At 42.6% G+C, this 25,427-nt stretch overlaps 1 protein-coding gene across 2 annotated transcripts in view; it reads right to left on the bottom strand.

Annotated features, from left to right (window-relative positions):
* The window catches only part of dync1i1a (dynein cytoplasmic 1 intermediate chain 1a), an 86,934-nt gene that overhangs the window by 29,806 nt on the left and 31,701 nt on the right, over positions 1-25,427 (bottom strand). For both annotated transcript variants that reach the window (XM_079570546.1, XM_079570547.1), the window contains one exon: positions 555-647. In XM_079570546.1, coding sequence (XP_079426672.1) covers positions 555-647 — 93 coding nt within the window. The remainder of the gene's footprint in view (positions 1-554; positions 648-25,427) is intronic.

Genomic DNA, 25,427 nt, shown 5'->3' with positions numbered 1-25,427 from the left:
AGTTGAGAGACAATAAACTTCCTTCAATGATGGTTGATGAGGCCTATTGCACAGACCACTCAGTCGAGGTGAGCTAATTTGAAAGAAGAGTATCATAAAATGAAGTGACTAAATCGGTGCATTTGTGTCCGACAGAAATGTCCCCCATTCTGTGTCTATTTTCAGTGGGCTTTGAAGTAGAGAGACAGGGTTTAATGAGGGTTGACCTGCACATGCCACAGAGCTCCTATAGCCTCACGCTCACCGCCCCCGCCCCAGAGCTCCCCATAACCCCCCCCCCCCCCCCCATAATGTGATTCATAGATAGGCATGTTGCGCTGAGGAACACAGCTGACCAACCGCAGGAGGAGTTTGAACACACCATCAATGACTCGACATTTATTCAAACAGGAAGCTATTCCTCACGTTTTCCTTCCTTCTTACCTCATGGCGATTGCTAAATTGCAATCATTTTGTAAGATGATAATGAATATTGTGAGACAATAAGATTTCATCCCGTCACACACAGAAAGCAGCTGTATGTCTGTGTTCTGTGTAATGGTCAGTAATTGTACCATCTTTAGTTTCTTTGGCGTCATCTTCGTCCTGTGGCTCCAAGTCCAGGCTGGGCTTCACATTCATCTCCTCATCCTCCTCTTCCTCCTCCACTGCAACACAAACGACACACAGCATTAGAACAGACCAGCGCTCCCAGATTCATGCCAACCTAGCCCGGTTTTACCAGACTATCGTACTCATTGCATTTCGTACAAGGGTCTGAACTTTCATAATTGAGCTCCGTTATCAGGTGGGAGAGGTGAACTCTTATGAAATGATTGGATCTGATTTTTGCTAGTGTTTGGTCGTGACGTATGTAATGCGCCCGAGTGAGTGAAGCAGCTATCAGCTATGCTCTTGGGAGCATTCCTTGCGCATTCCAAGGCATCAATTTTAATTTCTGGATATTTTGGAGCTGAGCAAGAACGGATTGAAGAGCTTCCATTACTTTCATATCCACCGCCATTGCCGAACTACAACCCGCAAATGCAACGCAAATGCTTGACGTCACCTAAAAGCTCGCTACCTCCCCCGCTCGCTGAAAGGAAGGTAGAAAGTCAACCGATATAACGCAGCCACTGAGATCAGACCCAGACGTACATGTAGGGAAATGATAATGACCGGAGTTTATGGATGGCTTAGGCCAGGCTAGTGCCGACCTCACAGAGCTTCAGAACATTTGGAAAAAGTGGTAGATTAGCATTGAGGTAGCGGGTAGTTCAGGTTTGCACTCGCGTCATTCGCCTTCCATTTTCTGCTATTGCACCATTATGCTAGGTTTACGCATAACAAGCAGGGAATGACCCAAATCCAGATTTGTGACCGAGGATCACAAAACAGCAGTATAACATTTACACGAAACGATAAGTACCACAGCAGAGACAAATGTGACTTTTTTAAAAAGTGTGTCTTCATGCGGTCAGTTCTGCGCGAGTAAAAAAATATTCAAAAAAGTGTCAGCATGCGTTCTGCACTGACAGTGCCTTACAGCCCTAAAGCCACACAAGACTCGAGGCAAAACTGCTCTCCCACAGAGAGTCCCACAGACCCCAAAGCATTTCAAAATAAGACAGATTCAGATAGATGTTTGTGCAGTATTTCTGTAAGGCCCAGAGCCTGTGATTGTTGTCGGTAATGCCTTTTATAAACTTCCCACTCGCACACAAGATTGCTGTAGCATAGGTTTTTACTGTAGTCCACAATGTAGGGTCCGGGCCTCCTGGGGGGCCTTAGAGGCAAAAAAAAAAAAGTTTAACATTCTTTCAGCACATTCCTTTGATTAGAGTAAATATAGAAATTATTGGAGGCAACAAACAACAAAACGTGCGAGTCAGTGCGACCAAATGACAAAGCAATAATTTAACCACAAGAGTCTTTACTGGTGAAGAAAAACAAAATTGTGACTTTACGGTGAACCAAAGGTTTTAGATCAGTAGGTCTTGCATTGTTGGTGTCTAGCTGATCATGAGGAGAACATTTGGTTATGTTGGTGTATGTTATACAACAGTTTAGTTTCACTTGTGACAAACATTATCAATATAACTGTCTGTAATCTGTAATAATAATAATTATTATCTGTCAAGTGATTTTAAGTGCGGCATATGGCATAACAATGTACAATGAGGCAGAAAATGGATTTTACTTGAATACCTTAACGTCTGTGGTTATGTGCTTCAACTTAACAAATGAAGGGAACAGCTGGACCTCTGTCAGCCCAAACGCAAACACGGCTGACCACTACTTTGTCCGAACAGTTGAACCCTCTTAGTGCTGCCCAGGGCCCAGCGAGAGGAGCCGGGTGATGAATGGACCCCCCTCCGGTCAGACTAAACACAGCAGAAGTGCGTGAGAGGATAGACTTCCGCCGCCTCTGCAGTGCTCTGGGCCAATGTTGATAGACAGTTAACCTCTGCCCCCTTCCAACATGCAAATCAGCACAGGCCGGGGGCGCACAGATATGAAAAGAGAGCGCAGTGTACAGCCGACCGCAGGTGTGAGACCATGGCACCATGACAACAGAAATTCCAGCTTGGTAGGACTACATTGACAGGAACAGATTCATATGAGTGCACTCTTATTTGACTCAAGTTTGATTCCTCCAGAGAACGGCTCAGACCTTTCTTGCCTTGTTCTACAGCAGGTCCAAAAGTGTGTTACTGTGTAGCTCTAATTATAATATATATTCTCAGAGTTTTGCTTGTAAATGTAACAACTTAATTAGTCGGCTGAGGTACAATCTGCATAGTCTGTAGGCTGAAGTACAATCAACATAGTCTATAGGCTGAAGTACAGTCGACATAGTCTGTAGGCTGAAGTACAATCTGCATAGTTTGTAGGCTGAAGTACAATCGACATAGTCTGTAGGCTGAAGTACAATCGACATAGTCTGTAGGCTGAAGTACAATCTGCATAGTCTGTAGGCTGAAGTACAATCAACATAGTCTGTAGACTGAAGTACAATCAACATAGTCTGTAGGCTGAAGTACAATCTGCATAGTCTGTAGACTGAAGTACAATCAACATAGTCTGTAGACTGAAGTACAATCAACATAGTCTGTAGGCTGAAGTACAATCTGCATAGTCTGTAGACTGAAGTACAATCAACATAGTCTGTAGACTGAAGTACAATCAACATAGTCTGTAGGCTGAAGTACAATCTGCATAGTCTGTAGACTGAAGTACAATCTGCATAGTCTGTAGACTGAAGTACAATCAACATAGTCTGTAGGCTGAAGTACAATCTGCATAGTCTGTAGACTGAAGTACAATCAACATAGTCTGTAGACTGAAGTACAATCAACATAGTCTGTAGACTGAAGTACAATCGACATCGTCTGTAGGTGAAGTACAATCGACATAGTCTGTAGACTGAAGTACAATCTGCATAGTCTGTAGACTGAAGTACAGTTGACATAGTCTGTAGACTGAAGTACAATCAACATAGTCTGTAGGCTGAAGTACAATCTGCATAGTCTGTAGACTGAAGTACAATCTGCATAGTCTGTAGACTGAAGTACAATCAACATAGTCTGTAGGCTGAAGTACAATCTGCATAGTCTGTAGACTGAAGTACAATCTGCATAGTCTGTAAACTGAAGTACAATCAACATAGTCTGTAGGCTGAAGTACAATCTGCATAGTCTGTAGACTGAAGTACAATCAACATAGTCTGTAGACTGAAGTACAATCAACATAGTCTGTAGACTGAAGTACAATCGACATAGTCTGTAGGTGAAGTACAATCGACATAGTCTGTAGACTGAAGTACAATCTGCATAGTCTGTAGACTGAAGTACAATCAACATAGTCTGTAGACTGAAGTACAATCAACATAGTCTGTAGGCTGAAGTACAATCTGCATAGTCTGTAGACTGAAGTACAATCAACATAGTCTGTAGACTGAAGTACAATCAACATAGTCTGTAGGCTGAAGTACAATCTGCATAGTCTGTAGACTGAAGTACAATCTGCATAGTCTGTAGACTGAAGTACAATCAACATAGTCTGTAGGCTGAAGTACAATCTGCATAGTCTGTAGACTGAAGTACAATCAACATAGTCTGTAGACTGAAGTACAATCAACATAGTCTGTAGACTGAAGTACAATCGACATCGTCTGTAGGTGAAGTACAATCGACATAGTCTGTAGACTGAAGTACAATCTGCATAGTCTGTAGACTGAAGTACAGTTGACATAGTCTGTAGACTGAAGTACAATCAACATAGTCTGTAGGCTGAAGTACAATCTGCATAGTCTGTAGACTGAAGTACAATCTGCATAGTCTGTAGACTGAAGTACAATCAACATAGTCTGTAGGCTGAAGTACAATCTGCATAGTCTGTAGACTGAAGTACAATCTGCATAGTCTGTAAACTGAAGTACAATCAACATAGTCTGTAGGCTGAAGTACAATCTGCATAGTCTGTAGACTGAAGTACAATCAACATAGTCTGTAGACTGAAGTACAATCAACATAGTCTGTAGACTGAAGTACAATCGACATAGTCTGTAGGTGAAGTACAATCGACATAGTCTGTAGACTGAAGTACAGTTGACATAGTCTGTAGACTGAAGTACAATCGACATAGTCTGTAGACTGAAGTACAATCAACATAGTCTATAGGCTGAAGTACAGTTGACATAGTCTGTAGGCTGAAGTACAGTTGACATAGTCTGTAGACTGAAGTACAATCTGCATAGTCTGTAGACTGAAGTACAATCAACATAGTCTGTAGGCTGAAGTACAATCGACATAGTCTATAGGCTGAAGTACAGTTGACATAGTCTGTAGGCTGAAGTACAATCTGCATAGTCTGTAGACTGAAGTACAATCAACATAGTCTGTAGGCTGAAGTACAATCGACATAGTCTATAGGCTGAAGTACAGTTGACATAGTCTGTAGGCTGAAGTACAATCGACATCGTCTGTAGACTGAAGTACAATCAACATAGTCTGTAGGCTGAAGTACAATCGACATAGTCTATAGGCTGAAGTACAGTTGACATAGTCTATAGGCTGAAGTACAGTTGACATAGTCTGTAGACTGAAGTACAATCAACATAGTCTATAGGCTGAAGTACAGTTGACATAGTCTGTAGACTGAAGTACAATCAACATAGTCTATAGGCTGAAGTACAGTTGACATAGTCTGTAGACTGAAGTACAATCGACAGAGTCTGTAGACTGAAGTACAATCTGCATAGTCTGTAGACTGAAGTACAATCGACAGAGTCTGTAGACTGAAGTACAATCGACATAGTCTGTAGGCTGAAGTACAGTCGACATAGTTTCAAGTTTCAAGTTTAATGGTTTTGTATAGCCCAATATCACAACAGAAGTCGCCTCAAAGGGCTGCAACAAACATCAAGGCAATAATAATAATAATAATAGATATAGTCGACATAGTCTATAGGCTGAAGTACAATCGACATAGTCTGTAGACTGAAGTACAATCGACATAGTCTGTAGACTGAAGTACAATCGCCATAGTCTGTAGGCTGAAGTACAATCGACATAGTCTGTAGACTGAAGTACAATCGCCTGAAGTACAATTGGCGTAGTTAGTCGGCTGAAGTACAGAAACTCTTTGATTTTATGTGTAGCACAGCCAATACATTTATTTGCTGAACTACAAGTTCCATGTAAGTGAGTGGTTTGGGATTTTAGAACATAATTCTTCATTTAGAACTAAATTTGCTTAAGTTTCATATCCCACACCTTTGAACACCTCATAAGCCTCCAGGTGGTGCTGGAGCTTTCAAGCTCAAACAGAGGAAAGAATAACATAAAGGAATAGGCCACCCATAAAGCAAAACTAAACATATCAGAGTGTCTTTTTATTGTAGACAGCCCAAGGTGCAATATTCATGTGTCTAATCTAATGGGGCAACGGTGGCGCAGGTCGTCTCATGATCAGAAAGTCGGGGTTCGAACTGTGTCCACTGTTGTGTCCTTTGGCAAGACTTCACCCCTTGCCTCCAATGACCGCGAACATTGGTGAATGGGTGAGTGGTTCCTTGCTGTAAAGCACTTTAGGCCAAATGAAGGCGCAATGAGTTGCCTTGTGTAGGAAATGTGCGCTATAAATAAAGTTGCCGTGGCCTTGAAGGTAGTAAAAGTGCTATACAAGTTGAGACCATTAAATCAGCATCTAAATATGCCACACTGTGAGGAGGAAGGAGAAGTGCTCACTTATACAGATTGGTGAAAAATATTTGGGTCTATTGTGTTTATAGAAAATGTTTAATGTTTTTGAGTTCATCCCATGAAAAATGAGAGCAAAAACAAGTGTTGTTGAGTGTAGTATAGAAATGTACATGGTTACTTTCCACCACTGGGGGCTTGACCCACAGAAGTGTGATACACACATCTGTGTCAATGAACCATCCAACACCAGCATCAACCGCTCTAACAGCACCCAGCCTCTGCTCTCATGTAAGTCAGTCAGTGCAGCGCCGTCTGGGAGCCATTACTCAGACTGAGGAAGAGGATAAACTGGAACAGCTGCTCTTCTGATCCTCCTTTTCTCTCATCTCTGCGTGTGAAGAGCAAAAGTGCTGCAACTGTTATTTTAGGAGTCAACTAATCAGTGTTTTTATTAGACAATAATGATTGTCTATTTATCATCATTATTTTATTTTATTCCCAAATCAAAGGCACAGATCCTAGTTTCCCATAGTCAGACCAAATGTTTGCATGGTGCACTGTATTTTTAACAATAGTAAATAGTGGCAAGTACTTGAAACTATTAACCTGGCACAAGCATGTGTCCCATGAATCTCCTCACTGTTCGAACCACAACTAGACATTTACACCTAACAAGATTCCTTTTGTCAGTTTGGTATAGGGGTAATTTACCATCTATAATTTATTTCAATTGATTTCATTTGACCTATTTCATAAAAATCATGTTTGTCTTGTCCTTTCAGAACTGTCTTTGGAAGAGATAGTAATTATTGATATCCAAACGTATTGAAAAGTTAATTAGTCAAATACTTATTTCAGCAACTTTTTCCATCAATTGTTGCCATCACAGTATGAGAATAAAATAACTTGACTGATTTGCAAGGAAAAACATTACGCTAGAGGGTTTATATTGATCCCTCTTTTCCATGGTCCACACTCCAGTGCCAGTGGCTCGCGGGACCATTGTTAGTAGGTTGCAAGCATTTTCATTTTCTGAAAATGGATAGAAGTCTGTTTGAATTACTGCTTTTGAGTTGTTTTGATCATATTTTCATCTTTCAAAGCTTATCTAGTGCTTCTTCTATAATAATCTCGGAGAAAATGACACTGTTTTGCATTATCCAATATATTAGGAACGAAATTCCTTTTTGTGTCACGGCTCTATGCCTGCATTTCAGAACATAAGTAACATTAAGGGTTTGTGCTTTGTGTGAGAATGAATGAGGAGGTTGCTCAAGCCCCAGCCAGTAGAACGGGCTAAGTCAGTGGTTAACAGTCATTTTAGAGCGCTCCAAACTGTAGTCAGTCATCAGAGGCAGACCCACACGCCAAGGCGCAGACCCCTACAACAACACAAACACTCACACGGACACAGCAAACAAAGCCAAGACCAGACAGAGCCAGCCAAACCACCTCCTGCTCCAGTTGTGAGCTGTTGACCTCAGCCAGGGCTGCAAACCTTCGGCAAAAATCGAAAATATCTGGAAGGGGTATCTGCATAGGAGACCCTGTCAAGCCGTACAATCGTACTATCCGTGGGTCAAGCCGTACAATCGTACTATCCGTGGGTCAAGCCGTACAATCGTACTATCCGTGGGTCAAGCTGTACAATCGTACTATCCGTGGGTCAAGCTGTACAGTCGTACTATCTGTGGGTCAGGCTGTACAGTCGTACTATCTGTGGGTCAGGCTGTACAGTCGTACTATCTGTGGGTCAGGCTGTACAATCGGACTATCCGTGGGTCAGGCTGTACAGTCGTACTATCCGTGGGTCAGGCTGTACAGTCGTACTATCTGTGGGTCAGGCTGTACAGTCGTACTATCTGTGGGTCAGGCTGTACAGTCGTACTATCTGTGGGTCAGGCTGTACAATCGTACTATCCGTGGGTCAGGCTGTACAGTCGTACTATCTGTGGGTCAGGCTGTACAGTCGTACTATCTGTGGGTCAGGCTGTACAGTCGTACTATCTGTGGGTCAGGCTGTACAGTCGTACTATCTGTGGGTCAGGCTGTACAGTCGTACTATCTGTGGGTCAGGCTGTACAGTCGTACTATCTGTGGGTCAGGCTGTACAGTCGTACTATCTGTGGGTCAGGCTGTACAGTCGTACTATCTGTGGGTCAAGCTGTACAGTCGTACTATCTGTGGTCAGGCTGTACAGTCGTACTATCCGTGGGTCAAGCTGTACAGTCGTACTATCTGTGGGTCAGGCTGTACAGTCGTACTATCCGTGGGTCAAGCTGTACAGTCGTACTATCTGTGGGTCAGGCTGTAGAGTCTTACTATCGGTGGGTCAAGCTGTACAGTCGTACTATCTGTGGGTCAGGCTGTACAATCGTACTATCCGTGGGTCAAGCTGTACAGTCGTGAGAAAAATAAATAGTAGCCTACATAATAATAAAAAAAAACAAATGGCTAAAATTAAATTCATCAAACTACGAATAAATAATGGCACTCTGGTAAAATAGCAAACACATGCTACAATAAAATATCAGATTATATGCTAATGGAAATATGGCTATTTTATCTGAATGATCTGGCGACCCCCCAAATTTGTCTCACGACCCCCTTGGGGGTCCCGACCCCAAGGTTGAGAACCACTGGTCTACAGTAAGTGCTGGTTTAGTCTACAGTAAGTGCTGGTTTAGTCTACAGTAAGTCCTGGTTTAGTCCACAGTAAGTCCTGGTTTAGTCTACAGTAAGTCCTGGTTTAGTCCACAGTAAGTGCTGGTTTAGTCTACAGTAAGTCCTGGTTTAGTCCACAGTAAGTGCTGGTTTAGCCTACAGTAAGTGCTGGTTTAGTCTACAGTGAGTCCTAGTTTAGTCCACAGTAAGTCCTGGTTTAGTCCACAGTAAGTCCTGGTTTAGTCTACAGTAAGTGCTGGTTTAGTCTACAGTAAGTCCTGGTTTAGTCCACAGTAAGTCCTGGTTTAGTCCACAGTAAGTCCTGGTTTACTCTACAGTAAGTCCTGGTTTAGTCCACAGTAAGTCCTGGTTTAGTCTACAGTAAGTCCTGGTTTAGTCCACAGTAAGTCCTGGTTTAGACTACAGTAAGTCCTGGTTTAGTCCACAGTAAGTCCTGGTTTAGTCCACAGTAAGACCTGGTTTAGTCCACAGTAAGTCCTGGTTTAGTCCACAGTAAGTCCTGGTTTAGTCTACAGTAAGTCCTGGTTTAGTCCACAGTAAGTCCTGGTTTAGTCTACAGTAAGTCCTGGTTTAGTCCACAGTAAGTCCTGGTTTAGTCCACAGTAAGTCCTGGTTTAGTCCACAGTAAGTCCTGGTTTAGTCTACAGTAAGTCCTGGTTTAGTCCACAGTAAGTCCTGGTTTAGTCTACAGTAAGTCCTGGTTTAGTCCACAGTAAGTCCTGGTTTAGTCTACAGTAAGTCCTGGTTTAGTCCACAGTAAGTCCTGGTTTAGTCCACAGTAAGTCCTGGTTTAGTCCACAGTAAGTCCTGGTTTAGTCCACAGTAAGTCCTGGTTTAGTCTACAGTAAGTCCTGGTTTAGTCCACAGTAAGTCCTGGTTTAGTCCACAGTAAGTCCTGGTTTAGTCCACAGTAAGTGTTGGTTTAGTCCACAGTAAGTCCTGGTTTAGTCCACAGTAAGTCCTGGTTTAGTCCACAGTAAGTCCTGGTTTAGTCCACAGTAAATCCTGGTTTAGTCCACAGTAAGTCCTGGTTTAGTCCACAGTAAGTGTTGGTTTAGTCTACAGTAAGTCCTGGTTTAGTCTACAGTAAGTCCTGGTTTAGTCTACAGTAAGTCCTGGTTTAGTCTACAGTAAGTCCTGGTTTAGTCTACAGTAAGTCCTGGTTTAGTCCACAGTAAGTGTTGGTTTAGTCTACAGTAAGTCCTGGTTTAGTCCACAGTAAGTCCTGGTTTAGTCCACAGTAAGTCCTGGTTTAGTCCACAGTAAGTCCTGGTTTAGTCCACAGTAAGTCCTGGTTTAGTCCACAGTAAGTCCTGGTTTAGTCCACAGTAAGTCCTGGTTTAGACTACAGTAAGTGCTGGTTTAGTCTACACTAAGTCCTGGTTTAGTCCACGCTTTTCGGTTGGTATCAAGTAGGTACCCAGCCCTAAATGGGACATACACCGCTGACAGTCGTTTAGGAGACCCTTAGAAACACACCGGTGCTTCATTACCACCCTCGCGCTTCATGTCATAGCTACTTCCTTAATCGGATCTGACTCTGATTCTGTCTCATCGAGTCTTCATTTGGGGTCTGACTGGGGCTGGCTGGAAACTATCTGGGACACGTAGGTTTTGGTTCTTCCTTTCAGTGGAGTCGCACTCATCCCTTGTATTGCTGCGTGTCGGGCAAAGTCCAGAGGCTGCGTGTGGAGTGTTTTTCTGGCTGTCTGCAGCATGTGCTGAGCCGCTGCTACTGTGAGCTTCCCCTGGCTCCTAGTGCTCCACCTCCCATTGTCAGAAAGCCATCTCAAGGTTGGTTTGCATGTAGCTGGAACTACCGCGTGGTTACGTGCAAACCAGCTCTATTAGTAGGTCTAAATTACCAGAATTCTTGGCATGGCTGTAAAAAAGTTAAACTGCCGACAACTTTTGTAAATGTTTCTGCAAGGAACAGTGATAGACTCCAAATTTAATATAAAGTGACAATGTCAACCTAAAGAGAAATAATAAAGTGAATAATAATCATGTGTTGATCAGAGCAAAGCCTCCCGTGAACAGGATCTCCCACTTGCCTGACTTGTGTGATGTGACGTGTCGGTGCAGAGCTGGCGTAGGTGTGGGTGCAGACTGCCCCCGGGTTAGTGGCTCTGAGTGCACTCTTGTTCTGTGCCGTGCCAGTCCAACATTACCACAGACTTTGAACTCTCCTCCTTCCGCTGTGTTGTGGTCACACCGCCCCACCTCCTCACCACTGTCTGATCTGCGGGTTATTCCCAGTGCATTTGACCTGGAACCTTACCCCTCCTCCACACTTCAATCGAATCATTTTTGGTTGACAAAATCTGAACCAAAAACAAAAAACAAATAAATAAAAAAGCTCTTGCCTGAACTCACACATGACCTGATCAGGTGGAACAGTGTGGTGAGGAATAAACAGACTGAATATGCAGGATTACTCAAAGAACCCTGACACTAGGTTTGTGACTGAAGCACACCATCCATAAGGATGAAACAGACCTGACCTTACTATGGCCTACGCACTATAGCTATAGCTATGGTTATTCTATACAGTGTATGACTCAAAAAGTATGGTGTAAAAGTGTTAGAATGCAATCTTGAAGTAAACATTCTCTGAACATGAGCTCAGGCACTGGGGCACTGCTCTATCTAGGGATGCCACTTTTTTCTAAAACCGATACGAGTACGAGTACTTTGATTTAAGTACTTGCTGATACTGAATACTGATATGAGTACAAGGCATTTCCTTGAGTAAAGTAGGCGACACTTTTAAGAGAAGTTATATCAGAATTGAACAGATGCCATTTATTTTTCATTCAGTTTTATCTTTTTTTTTATTGCACTGTCCATCATACACAGAACAGCTCATGTCCAAAAGCTCCTCAATGCTTGTGCTTTATTCATTTATGTATTTTTATCTAACAATAGAATTGAGATGTTACTTATTACTTCAGCTCCGTGTGGATTTTCTCGTGTGTTTATAAACTTTATAGTAACTTCCAGTTACTACAGCATTTTGATTGTTTTGCTGCAGCTCATTTTCGCTCAATATAAACATGCTGTATCTCTTTAATTTGGATTTTTTGAGGACTTTTTAGTCGCTGGGTTAGTTTTTTTCAGATGAAAAAGCCCCTGGGAATAAAACGGTTTAAGAATCGCCAGAACTGTGAGCCACGAGTTAGCAGCTAGTTAGCATCATTAGCAACATTAGCCTGTATCTTGTAAACACTGCAAACTCCACTCTGCAGCACTAACAACATTTAGCCCTGGTTAAATCCAGCACAGACTGTGATTAAGGGAGTGTCGTCTGTAATAAAGTCAGCTCTATGTGGAATATCGTATTTACACAAAATGATTCTGTTGCTATTTTCTCTCCTCAGTGGAGCTGCGTCCTGTAGGAGCGCCGGACACGCGACAAGTGGTATCGGTTTCTGGTATCGGTACCTCATTAAAGAGTACAAGCATGTGGTGTGGGCCCGATACCCGACACTGGTATCGGTGCATCCCTAGCTTTATAACATAATAATCTGAGTTGCCTTTATCTTGTGTTTGATAGGTAAGGTAAACAGATGGTGCTCATACAGTATGCACTTTAAAAATCAGATTTGTGCTCCTAATAACATGTGCAGTTTGGAATAGTAAACCAGGTGCAACACATTCTTATTAGGCAAGGCAAGGCAAGGCAAGTGTATTTATACTGTGCATTTTGTACACAAGTCAACTGAATTAGTAGGTGCTAATTTTAAGTACAATTTACCACCTGGCTTAATAAATCAAGTGATTTAAAATTTTAATTGTGTTAGTGATAATAGTGTTTTATCATATGAACTATGAAAAGTCTAAAATCAGCATGGCCTGAAAACACACTGAGCACAGAACGATTCAGAAAAAATATAATGCTGGATTATGGGCTTTAAAAATGTGGAGGAGCGTTTCAGGTTTTAACAATGGCACAATTGTATCAAAAACGTACAGAACTAAACAGCTAAATGAAACAGATTTTCTGGAGGATCACACAAAACTGTGAATTAAGAGAAATACTGCTCCAGCTCCGTCTTTGACAAGGCAGCAAGTTATAACATGGTTTAAAGCACAAAAAAGTCATTTTCACGTGATGTGTTCATTTTATAGGGGTTAGATACAAGTAAGCCATTTTATACTCACTACTGCCACCTCAGGTCATACGTGTAACTGCACCTTCTATATTAAGTGCGTGCATGACGGCACGTCGGACCCGAAGTGACACTTATTTGAGTGACAGTGCAGGATTTTAGAGGCAGGTCTGAGCTCATTCTACACATTAGGACATTGTTGGAACATTTAGGGGGTTGCAATTAGATAATTTTACAATACTTAAACTCCGTATAGTCCCTTTGGAGGGGATATTGTACCTTAAGGCCAAGTGTCTTTGTGGGGAAAAAAAGAGCTAGCCATCATCACATAAAATGTAAAAAATTTGAATTAAATTAGCATTAGCATTAACATTATTGACCAGAGGAAACGTGACCATTTCTCCATTTCCCAGATGAGCTCTAGCCTATACTGTATTTCCAGGCCTGCTCTCAGACACAGTGAGGACCACCCAGGTAAAGCCGCTGTCTACCCCCCAGACCCCAAATATATGCAAAGAGGGCTGGGGTCACAAATCAAGTTGAGCAGCCTCAGGAACAAAGGGCCCTCTGAAACTGTACCCGGCCCATCTCCAGAGCATCAGCTGGGACGCATTATTCTGACGACCCATGCGCAATTATACAGTGGCCGATCACCTGGGCCTTCATGGGACCCGCCCCGCACTTTGAGAAGCGTGAGCCTCTCTGGACCTCACACGCTCAGAGCAGTTAGGATGAACGGCAGCCATCTGAGAAGCCAGGATTTTTCAGTCTCTTGAGACACATTCAGAACATAACATTATGGTGATGTGTGTAGTGTAAGTCCACAGCCCGAGCCCTTCCCGTCCAAGACTGAAGCTCGCATAAATACTTTAAAACAAAACAATTTGTTTAAAAATATCTACCTTCCTAACATTTGTGACCTGACACTTTGACCAGGTTTGGTCACTCATTCACACTGTACATTCACACAGCCAAGGTGTAGGGTCTTGAAGTGTCTTAAGAGCCCAAGGACACAACAACAATTTGCACCAGTCACAGCTGGCCTCTCTGCTCTGTTTATGTGATTGCAGCTGTCTTACAGTACCTGAGGAGCTTCAATATGTGGCCCCTGCTCTGCATACAGGCACATGCACACGCACCACATTCCAGTGCCTAGATTTCTGTTTTCCTGTGAATGCATCATCACTGAGGCAGTAGTGAAGGAAAGGGGACACTGGGCCTGACACTGAGAGCATTCACAAAAAACTATGAGTTAAATGATAATAAATTTGTCCTGCACGGCTGTTGTTTCCAATCGAATCAAAAAATGTCAATATCTCCTACAAAGGTTTTCCTCCTATTCAGCAGTTCACTCTTTCATTGTTCTCAGAAGGCTTATACAACTGCATATATGTATAAAATGAGCCCTGAAATCCATCTGACAGTGGCTCAAGTGGTAGAGCTTATAACTGGAATGTTGGCGGTTCAAACCCTGGCTCCCGTAGTTGCACGCTGTCACTGTGTCCTTGGGCAAGAAATATGTGAGTGTGCACTATGACCCTGCGGCGGGGCTTTCCAATGTGCAACATGGAATTATCTGTGCCTCTCGTGCATCAGCCTGCAGGCCACTCACAGTTCAGCAGAGGCAGTGTTCTTGGGGTAGAGGAACGTTCATTAATAGGGTAGAGGAACGTTCATTAATAGGGTAGAGGAACGTTCATTAATAGGGTAGAGGAACGTTCATTAATAGGGTAGAGGAATGTTCATTAATAGGGTAGAGCAACGTTCATTATTAGGGTAGAGGAACGTTCATTAATAGGGTAGAGGAACGTTCATTAATAGGGTAGAGGAACGTTCATTAATAGGGTAGAGGAACGTTCATTAATAGGGTAGAGGAACGTTCATTAATAGGGTAGAGGAACGTTCATTAATAGGGTAGAGGAACGTTCATTAATAGGGTAGAGGAACGTTCATTAATAGGGTAGAGGAACGTTCATTAATAGGGTAGAGCAACGTTCATTATTAGGGTAGAGGAACGTTCATTAATAGGGTAGAGGAACGTTCATTAATAGGGTAGAGGAACGTTCATTAATAGGGTAGAGGAACGTTCATTAATAGGGTAGAGGAACGTTCATTAATAGGGTAGAGGAACGTTCATTAATAGGGTAGAGGAACGTTCATTAATAGGGTAGAGGAACGTTCATTAATAGGGTAGAGGAACGTTCATTAATAGGGTAGAGGAACGTTCATTAATAGGGTAGAGGAACGTTCATTAATAGGGTAGAGGAACGTTCATTAATAGGGTAGAGCAACGTTCATTAATAGGGTACAGGAATGTTCATTAATAGGTAGAGCATCGTTCACTAATAGGGTAGAGGAATGTTCATTAATAGGGTAGAGCAACGTTCATTATTAGGGTAGAGGAACGTTCATTAATAGGGTAGAGGAACGTTCATTAATAGGGTAGAGGAACGTTCATTAATAGGGTAGAGGAATGTTCATTAATAGGAAGAGGAACGTTCATTAATAGGGTACAGTGACGTTCATTAATAGGGTACAGTGACGTTCATTAATAGGGTACAGTGGCGTTCATTAATAGGGTACAGTGACGCTCATTAATAGGGTACAGTGACGCTCATTAATAGGGTACAGTGACGTTCATTAATAGGGTACAGTGACGTTCATTAATAGGGTACAGTGACGTTCATTAATAGGGTACAGTGACGTTCATTAATAGGGTACAGTGGCGTTCATTAATAGGGTACAGTGACGTTCATTAATAGGGTACAGTGACGCTCATTAATGGGGTACAGTGACGTTCATTAATGGGGTACAGTGGCGTTCATTAATAGGGTACAGTGGCGTTCATTAATAGGGTACAGTGACGTTCATTAATAGGGTACAGTGACGTTCATTAATAGGGTACAGTGACGTTCATTAATAGGGTACAGTGACGCTCATTAATGGGGTACAGTGACGTTCATTAATGGGGTACAGTGGCGTTCATTAATAGGGTACAGTGACGTTCATTAATAGGGTACAGTGGCGTTCATTAATAGGGTACAGTGACGTTCATTAATAGGGTACAGTGACGTTCATTAATAGGGTACAGTGACGTTCATTAATAGGGTACAGTGACGTTCATTAATAGGGTACAGTGACGCTCATTAATAGGGTACAGTGACGTTCATTAATGGGGTACAGTGACGTTCATTAATAGGGTACAGTGACGTTCATTAATAGGGTACAGTGACGTTCATTAATAGGGTACAGTGACGTTCATTAATAGGGTACAGTGGCGTTCATTAATAGGGTACAGTGACGCTCATTAATAGGGTACAGTGGCGTTCATTAATGGGGTACAGTGACGTTCATTAATGGGGTACAGTGGCGTTCATTAATAGGGTACAGTGACGTTCATTAATAGGGTACAGTGACGTTCATTAATAGGGTACAGTGACGTTCATTAATGGGGTACAGTGACGTTCATTAATAGGGTACAGTGACGTTCATTAATAGGGTACAGTGACGTTCATTAATAGGGTACAGTGGCGTTCATTAATAGGGTACAGTGGCGTTCATTAATAGGGTACAGTGACGTTCATTAATAGGGTACAGTGGCGTTCATTAATAGGGTACAGTGACGTTCATTAATAGGGTACAGTGACGTTCATTAATAGGGTACAGTGACGTTCATTAATAGGGTACAGTGACGCTCATTAATAGGGTACAGTGACGCTCATTAATGGGGTACAGTGACGTTCATTAATAGGGTACAGTGGCGTTCATTAATAGGGTACAGTGACGTTCATTAATGGGGTACAGTGGCGTTCATTAATAGGGTACAGTGACGTTCATTAATAGGGTACAGTGACGTTCATTAATAGGGTACAGTGACGTTCATTAATGGGGTACAGTGACGTTCATTAATAGGGTACAGTGACGTTCATTAATAGGGTACAGTGACGTTCATTAATAGGGTACAGTGACGTTCATTAATAGGGTACAGTGGCGTTCATTAATAGGGTACAGTGACGTTCATTAATAGGGTACAGTGGCGTTCATTAATAGGGTACAGTGACGCTCATTAATGGGGTACAGTGACGTTCATTAATAGGGTACAGTGGCGTTCATTAATAGGGTACAGTGACGTTCATTAATAGGGTACAGTGGCGTTCATTAATAGGGTACAGTGGCGTTCATTAATAGGGTACAGTGACGCTCATTAATGGGGTACAGTGACGTTCATTAATAGGGTACAGTGACGTTCATTAATAGGGTACAGTGGCGTTCATTAATAGGGTACAGTGACGCTCATTAATGGGGTACAGTGACGTTCATTAATAGGGTACAGTGGCGTTCATTAATAGGGTACAGTGACGTTCATTAATAGGGTACAGTGACGTTCATTAATAGGGTACAGTGGCGTTCATTAATAGGGTACAGTGACGTTCATTAATAGGGTACAGTGGCGTTCATTAATAGGGTACAGTGACGTTCATTAATGGGGTACAGTGACGTTCATTAATAGGGTACAGTGGCGTTCATTAATGGGGTACAGTGACGTTCATTAATAGGGTACAGTGGCGTTCATTAATAGGGTACAGTGACGTTCATTAATGGGGTACAGTGGCGTTCATTAATGGGGTACAGTGGCGTTCATTAATAGGGTACAGTGACGTTCATTAATAGGGTACAGTGGCGTTCATTAATAGGGTACAGTGACGTTCATTAATGGGGTACAGTGACGTTCATTAATAGGGTACAGTGGCGTTCATTAATGGGGTACAGTGGCGTTCATTAATAGGGTACAGTGACGTTCATTAATAGGGTACAGTGGCGTTCATTAATATGGTACAGTGACGTTCATTAATAGGGTACAGTGACGCTCATTAATAGGGTACAGTGACGTTCATTAATAGGGTACAGTGACGCTCATTAATAGGGTACAGTGACGTTCATTAATAGGGTACAGTGACGTTCATTAATAGGGTACAGTGGCGTTCATTAATAGGGTACAGTGACGCTCATTAATGGGGTACAGTGACGTTCATTAATAGGGTACAGTGACGTTCATTAATAGGGTACAGTGGCGTTCATTAATAGGGTACAGTGACGCTCATTAATGGGGTACAGTGACGTTCATTAATAGGGTACAGTGGCGTTCATTAATAGGGTACAGTGACGTTCATTAATAGGGTACAGTGACGTTCATTAATAGGGTACAGTGGCGTTCATTAATAGGGTACAGTGACGTTCATTAATAGGGTACAGTGACGTTCATTAATAGGGTACAGTGACGTTCATTAATAGGGTACAGTGGCGTTCATTAATGGGGTACAGTGACGTTCATTAATAGGGTACAGTGACGTTCATTAATAGGGTACAGTGACGTTCATTAATAGGGTACAGTGACGCTCATTAATAGGGTACAGTGACGTTCATTAATAGGGTACAGTGACGTTCATTAATAGGGTACAGTGACGCTCATTAATAGGGTACAGTGGCGTTCATTAATAGGGTACAGTGACGTTCATTAATAGGGTACAGTGACGTTCATTAATAGGGTACAGTGACGTTCATTAATAGGGTACAGTGACGTTCATTAATAGGGTACAGTGACGCTCATTAATAGGGTACAGTGACGCTCATTAATAGGGTACAGTGACGTTCATTAATGGGGTACAGTGACGTTCATTAATGGGGTACAGTGACGTTCATTAATAGGGTACAGTGGCGTTCATTAATGGGGTACAGTGACGTTCATTAATAGGGTACAGTGGCGTTCATTAATGGGGTACAGTGACGTTCATTAATAGGGTACAGTGACGTTCATTAATATGGTACAGTGACGTTCATTAATAGGGTACAGTGGCGTTCATTAATGGGGTACAGTGACGTTCATTAATAGGGTACAGTGGCGTTCATTAATAGGGTACAGTGACGTTCATTAATAGGGTACAGTGGCGTTCATTAATGGGGTACAGTGACGCTCATTAATAGGGTACAGTGACGTTCATTAATAGGGTACAGTGACGCTCATTAATAGGGTACAGTGACGCTCATTAATAGGGTACAGTGACGTTCATTAATAGGGTACAGTGACGTTCATTAATAGGGTACAGTGACGTTCATTAATAGTAGGGATGCGGCAATCCGATACTGGAAAAAATACGATATCGGGTATAGGCTACAAATATTCGATACAGTCAATATAATAATTGACTGTATCACAATATGTATCGGATCGTGACAAAAGTGTATCGTCACAGCCCTAATAAATATAGTTATATCGTAAAAGAAATTCTAACTTTAAACACTGCAAAAAGTAAACTAAAAATAAGGACAAAAAAGTAATTTTCCCTTGATTTGAGTTAGTAAAAATATCTGCACTTAAATGCAGAAAAACATCTCATTACATTTAAATTTGATAATAATAATCCTAAATATAAATTTTCATTAATTTCAGTTTTTTGGTCAATTCACGGCGTGTTGATCAATCAGAAGACAGAGCTCTGCCGGTCAGCGGGAGGATGAGGAGAGAAGACCTGAGACGGACTTGATCTACGGGCTCTACTCTGCTGTTCTGGGGTGGACCCCGAGGCCCAGAACAGCTAGCCTGGGAACCAGTGAGTCTGGTCACCGCAGCGTCAGTTCAGTTTCTCACTGCAGTACATACGCAACAAACAGGAAGTGGAGTAAACCAATCAGCGAAGGACGGCGTCTGTCGTTGATGTGGCGTAGTAGTTTTGCGTTAATATTCACACAGGACCTACTCTCGATGTGTTTTTGGTCATCATGTTATTGAGGGACTTCTGCGTCCTGTGAGTGATGCGGCTCATGAACAACACGTGACGCAAATGAACGAATCTGATTGCACGGGCTCGTTTTGATTTTTCTGATGCCGCCTATGAGGGCGGGGGGTCCAGACTGATCCCCTCAGTATAAAACAATATAGAGGAGAATCATTCTGGTCTCACCAGGCTACAGAACAGCTGGAGGAGGTGTGCGTGGATCGGGAAGTCTGGGCATCTCTGCTCAGACTGCTGCCTCCGCGACCCGGCCCCGGATGAAGCAGAAATGCATGGATGTGCTCTACTCTGCTGTCTGTGTGTGAACCACGCCACAGCACATCCACGACCTCTCCTACTTCATAAAGACACAAATGTTTTCCCAAAATACCCAGATTCTGATAGAGGAAAATGCGATTGGTGACTTAGACGCCACTGCTTAAGCCACGCTCTGTTATGTAGATGAAACTTTAAGACTGGGATTATAACACTATTGGACATGGCTGGATGTTCTCACGTTGAAAACACAGACACGATAGAGCTGTATTGTTCAGAGAGAGCTCATCCGAGGACTGTCAGTGCTTATGTGATGGGGCTGAGGGCTGCTCTTTACTGGAGTCTCCCAGGGAGAGCTCACAGACACCGGGGGCAGCAGTGAGCCAGAGACTGTAGAGGGGGCAGTGTGTGACTGAGAGTCCGCTGAAGGCAGCAGGGGAAGCGGGGAGACACAAGTGCCAAATGCAGGGAGTCGGAACAGTCAAAGTCTGCGTCATAAATATCAGCGACGCTACTATTTCAATTTTTTTTAAAGATGACAAATAATCAACAATAAAGCCCATAATGGAGAGCAAGAATCAGTCGGTCTCGGATGAGATTGTGGGGAGAGCAGAATGCCCAAATTGTTTTTACTTATATTCCAAAGTACAATAGCACATTTTGGCCGAGTTTCGTAAGCTCCATTCAGACCCATTACTACCAATAAAAGCCTAATGTGATTGAGCTCACAATGCAGCCCACACTTTAGTGACTGATGGGAACACAGCCGGCGACGCATGGACGCGGAAATGAACCAAACTAGCCTTAATGCATTAAACGAGTTAGATGAGACCGGCTGCTCAGGCTGACCAGAGGACAACAGGTCAACAGTTCACATGTGCAGTAAAACATCACTGCAATTAGCTTCAATTGGTTCCATATGACCCGCTAATGTAAATGATAATTGTTTGGTCATGGATGGATGAATGGATATAATCCACCCCCAAAACCTAAAAACTAAAAAACTAAACAGTGCTTTACTTTTAGTGATATTATTCTGAATTATTGATACTCGAGTAAAATACTGCTCTTTGCATGATGGGTAAATCTCAAAGTCAAAAAGCTTGACCCGTAAACATAAATAAAAATATTTTCTATTACTTTATTTAAAAATTAGATTTATTTGATCCATTTTCAGGGTTATAAAGGTTTGTCATTTATACAATTGTACAATGACATGTGTCCTCTGCGTCGATGCTGCTGGTGAGTTCTTTTGGAAAGCACTTATTTTTATGTTTTACTTTTATATTTTAGCAAACTGTAAAATAACCAGAGCCGAATTTGTACTTTTTGAAAATGCATTGTCCCTTTAAATAAATACAAATACTTTTTACTGTCTGCTGCAGTAATTTTGTATTATAATTATCATTATTATTATTATTTCTTCTTCTCATTCCACTCCGAAAGTGGTCCTTTACTGCCCTCTTGTGGCTGGATCAGGCTCTACACTGATTACTTTGATTATCAATTGCTCGTTCACCCAAAATCTCTCAGAATAATGTCATTATCTCCAAATTGGGTTAGAAAAGCTCTGTCGGGAACAAATAGGACCTAGATTTTAAAATGTATTATTCAATTTTTATTGAAAACATCTATTTTTTCAGCTGATCAAAAGTTTAGGACACATCTGTGCATGTGGATACAGAGTCGGCTCCAGTAATGGCTTCATTTGGGTCCAGAATCCTCCAGCCAATCAGATCCTCCGGCTCAGAGCTGGTGACACTTTTTTGGGTCTTCCACTTGACCTTTTTGTTCCATAACCCTCAGGATCTTTTAAGAAATTCACAATGACTGTGTTACTGCGTCCCACCTCAGCAGTGATGGCGAGCTGCGAGAGGCCCTGCTTATGCAGCCCAACAACCCGACCACCATCAACACATTTACTGGGACGTCATGACTGTGAACACCTGAGGAAATGACTCTGAATCCATTTTTGCACAGATTTGGCCTTTAAAAAGTGCAATATGCAATTTTGTTATGCAATGCAATGTTTTTTTGTGTGTGTGTATTTGACCTTTCAGTGAACCAGCGGCAATGGCCGAGGAACGTGCTTTTCTATGGTCCTTATGGTGGGGAGCTGCCATTGCTGTTATACCACCCCCTGGTGGCCAGGGGCGACTCCAAGAGACACGCAGGAGCATTAATTCTAACGGGGCTTCAAATGTCCCAAGAACGGCTTCAAAGCCTGGCTCCAAAGACTTTTTCTTTTTCTAAAAATCACTATGACCCATGTGACCCATGTGACCACGCTGGGGGAGGTGAACATTTTTTAACCACTCTGGTTTTGGTTTAGTTCCAACAATTGGAAGCATTTTCAGTGGCTCCAGAGCCTGTCAATGAAGCTCTGGAGCTCTATGGAGGCTCTGCCCACCCCGCGAGCGCAGGGCTTCCCACCTTTCTGCCCTTTTATTGAACAGGCTGCGTAGGAGGAGACAGAGCAGCCATTAAAGTTCACACATGACTCAGTAACTTTTTTTTAGATTTTCACTGCTAACAAACCCTCTCACCAGAATAACCTACAAAACAATTGATCCTGGAGTGTTGTAGAGGTTACCGTGATGGAAAGTAAAGGCGCCATAGCCATATGATAACCACCCATACAGCCATTGGGTCTCAAGAAGGTCAATTACACACAAATATCAAGGGGTTTTCTTTCACATAAAAAGTTGCATAGTACACTTAAAGGCATGTGGTCCTAAACTTTTGATCAACTGCAAAAAAAGCCTATAGGTTAAACTTCTGATCAGGACTACTGTACTGTACTATAACCATCCCACTGATGAATTGTACAAGCATGATAGAACTACATTTCCCATCAGCTGATGATATTCTCACAAAACATTCTCACAGAGAAAAATGTATGTGAAATGATTTCTAACAAAGTACAACCAAATAGTGGCTTTATGAAGCCCTGGAAGTAAACAAATGGGGATAAGTTATATGCATCCAAATCAAATTGCATCAAACAATATAAAGTAGTCAAATTAATATTTATTCTATTAAAACACACTTTCCGTTTCGGCCCCTGACCACCTCTATGTTTACATTGTTGCTCCCGCTCCAAATGGGCCTCACACCCCTGCCTCAGCACAAACCATCTAGTTAGCTTCTGTAAATCACATCCTTGTAATCGGCCAAAAGTTTTGGGAATCTACCAAACTCATAATCCAACACACACATCTGTTCAGAAGCATGTTTCAGTTTTCAGGCAGTAAAACAGACCTGTACTGGCAAAGTAAAGCGACAAAAATAACTGCAACCTGCTAAGGCTTTTATCTCTCAAGTCTGGATGGAAATCTACGATCAAATAAAATTAGGTACCAAACCTGTACAAGCATAAACAACATGAAAGGAAACCCAAAGATGACACTGTTCTGTCAAGTGAATGACTGAAATTGGATATTCCAGACCATGGATGTTAATAAACACATGAGATCCTTGGGCTCGTCCCGCTGGAGTGTGACCATAATCACTCACAAAGTGCTCACTGTGAACATGGGGAGGTCAGAGGAGCACTCGGCCCTCTCCCCTCTGTCAGCTCACGATAATGCTCTGTAGTGTGTAGGTAAACAGAGCAAGCAGGTGCTCCACATGTGGGGCCCCTGTCCGTCTGAGAGCTCTGTGGGGGCCCGGGCACAGGCCCCTAGGGGCCAAACACAGCCGCTCTGAGTCTGCAGAACATGTGTTTCCTCCAAGTGAGCTGAACTGACGGACTGTGTGGAAAAAGAGATTTCAATTAGACATTTCTATTTCAGAGGCTGTCCAGACCTGGGGCCTCATGATAAAGCTTACACCCTACACTGAGCGGAACCAGCCCTTTGTGCCATATGTGGGATTCATCAAACTTCAGCTTTGCTTTTGTCCACAGCAGCTGTGACCCCGACGTACGCTCTACGCAGAGACAGGAATCAAGAGGAAAAGCAACACTCACAGAGCGGCGGAGACAGATGAGGAAATGTTTCATTTCTTGCCACAAGTAAGATTCTTCATTGTTTACCAGTTTGACCTACGTCGGGTATTGCATTTTCTACACTCCACAACAGAGCCGTATCGGTGAGTCCGGAATTCAAAACATGCTCTCTTTTGCTCATAACGGGCCAGGTCCAGTTGACTGAAGAACAGTTTTATTCACCAGGCTATCAGGAAGCTGAACTCTCTCCCTTTCCCCTGCCTCCCTTTGCTTCTATCCCTTACTCCCCCTTACTCCCTTAAACTGCAACACCGTTGAGGTAGGGTGTACAAGGGGTCCCCAAGACAACCAAGGCTGTGAACCACTGCCCTACACGGATTAATAAAGTATATCTTAACCTCCTTTTTAACCACTAAGAGCACTACCTTTAATGCTCCGGTCATGTATAAAGTGCACTGTGATCTTTATCCTAATCCAAATCACGATACGTCAGGAAAAAATATAGTGTTTATAAACGTATCCAAAAGCCTATTCTTCAGCACTGCCATCATCTCCAACACAGAGCTATTCCTGGCCCTGTCAGGACATGGGGGCCAGAGGCGGGCCCTCCGTGGTGCACATGTGTGTTTCAGGGGTGGGGGACAACGAGTCCAGACCAGACCGGCTATTATAATGACAGGAAACAGGAAGTCCCGCCCCCTTTGTGGTCACATGGCTGCCAGCTGCTCAGGGGCGGGCGAAGAGTGATGGACAGCTGAGAGGCGGGAGGCGGAGTCAGGCTGCATGTGTGTTTAACATGCACTCAGTTATTCGTGCTCATGTTATTGTGCTCTACAGAAGTGTTCAGTGTTTCCAAGAACACGGATCAGAATGTTAATTGTCATGTCAAAAGGGACATATGCAACATGGACTTCTGAGAGCTTTGAACCATTCTGTATCATTGTTCCCTCACCCAAAACAGACCCAGAGTAGTATTTCACCTGATTCAGTCCTGTTTACTTTGGAAGTCTCTTGTTCCACTGCAGAAGCCTGTGATTATTATTTCCTGGATTGTATAATAGATCAAACAAGAAAGTGTCTTCCACGTTTTTAAAGTCCATAAATCATCACTTGACCCGTTCTGCACTCAGGAGTTTATGATGGCAGCACTGATTTGTTAGCATGCGGTTTGCAAAACTGACTGCTTGTAATCTACTAAATGACCATAATTCCCACTGCTGCCACCAGAGGGTGATCAACTTTACCACAAGATAAAGACCAACACAGTCCTTGCTGATCAAGTGTGCTGTCCACACACAGATATTAACATTATTGGACAACATTGATGCTAAGGGCCCCAAAATATGTTAATAAGCCACAATTAAAGCCACAATTATGGAAGTGAGTGCTTTATTCATCCACTTTAATGTGACTGCACATAGGCACATACTTTATCATCTTCTCTGTCACA

This window comes from Gobius niger (assembly GCF_951799975.1).
Source record: "Gobius niger genome assembly, chromosome: 14".
NCBI classification, from domain to species: domain Eukaryota; kingdom Metazoa; phylum Chordata; class Actinopteri; order Gobiiformes; family Gobiidae; genus Gobius; species Gobius niger.
The sequence above is the reverse complement of the archived record's forward strand: the minus strand, read 5'-3'. Positions and strand labels throughout refer to the sequence as shown.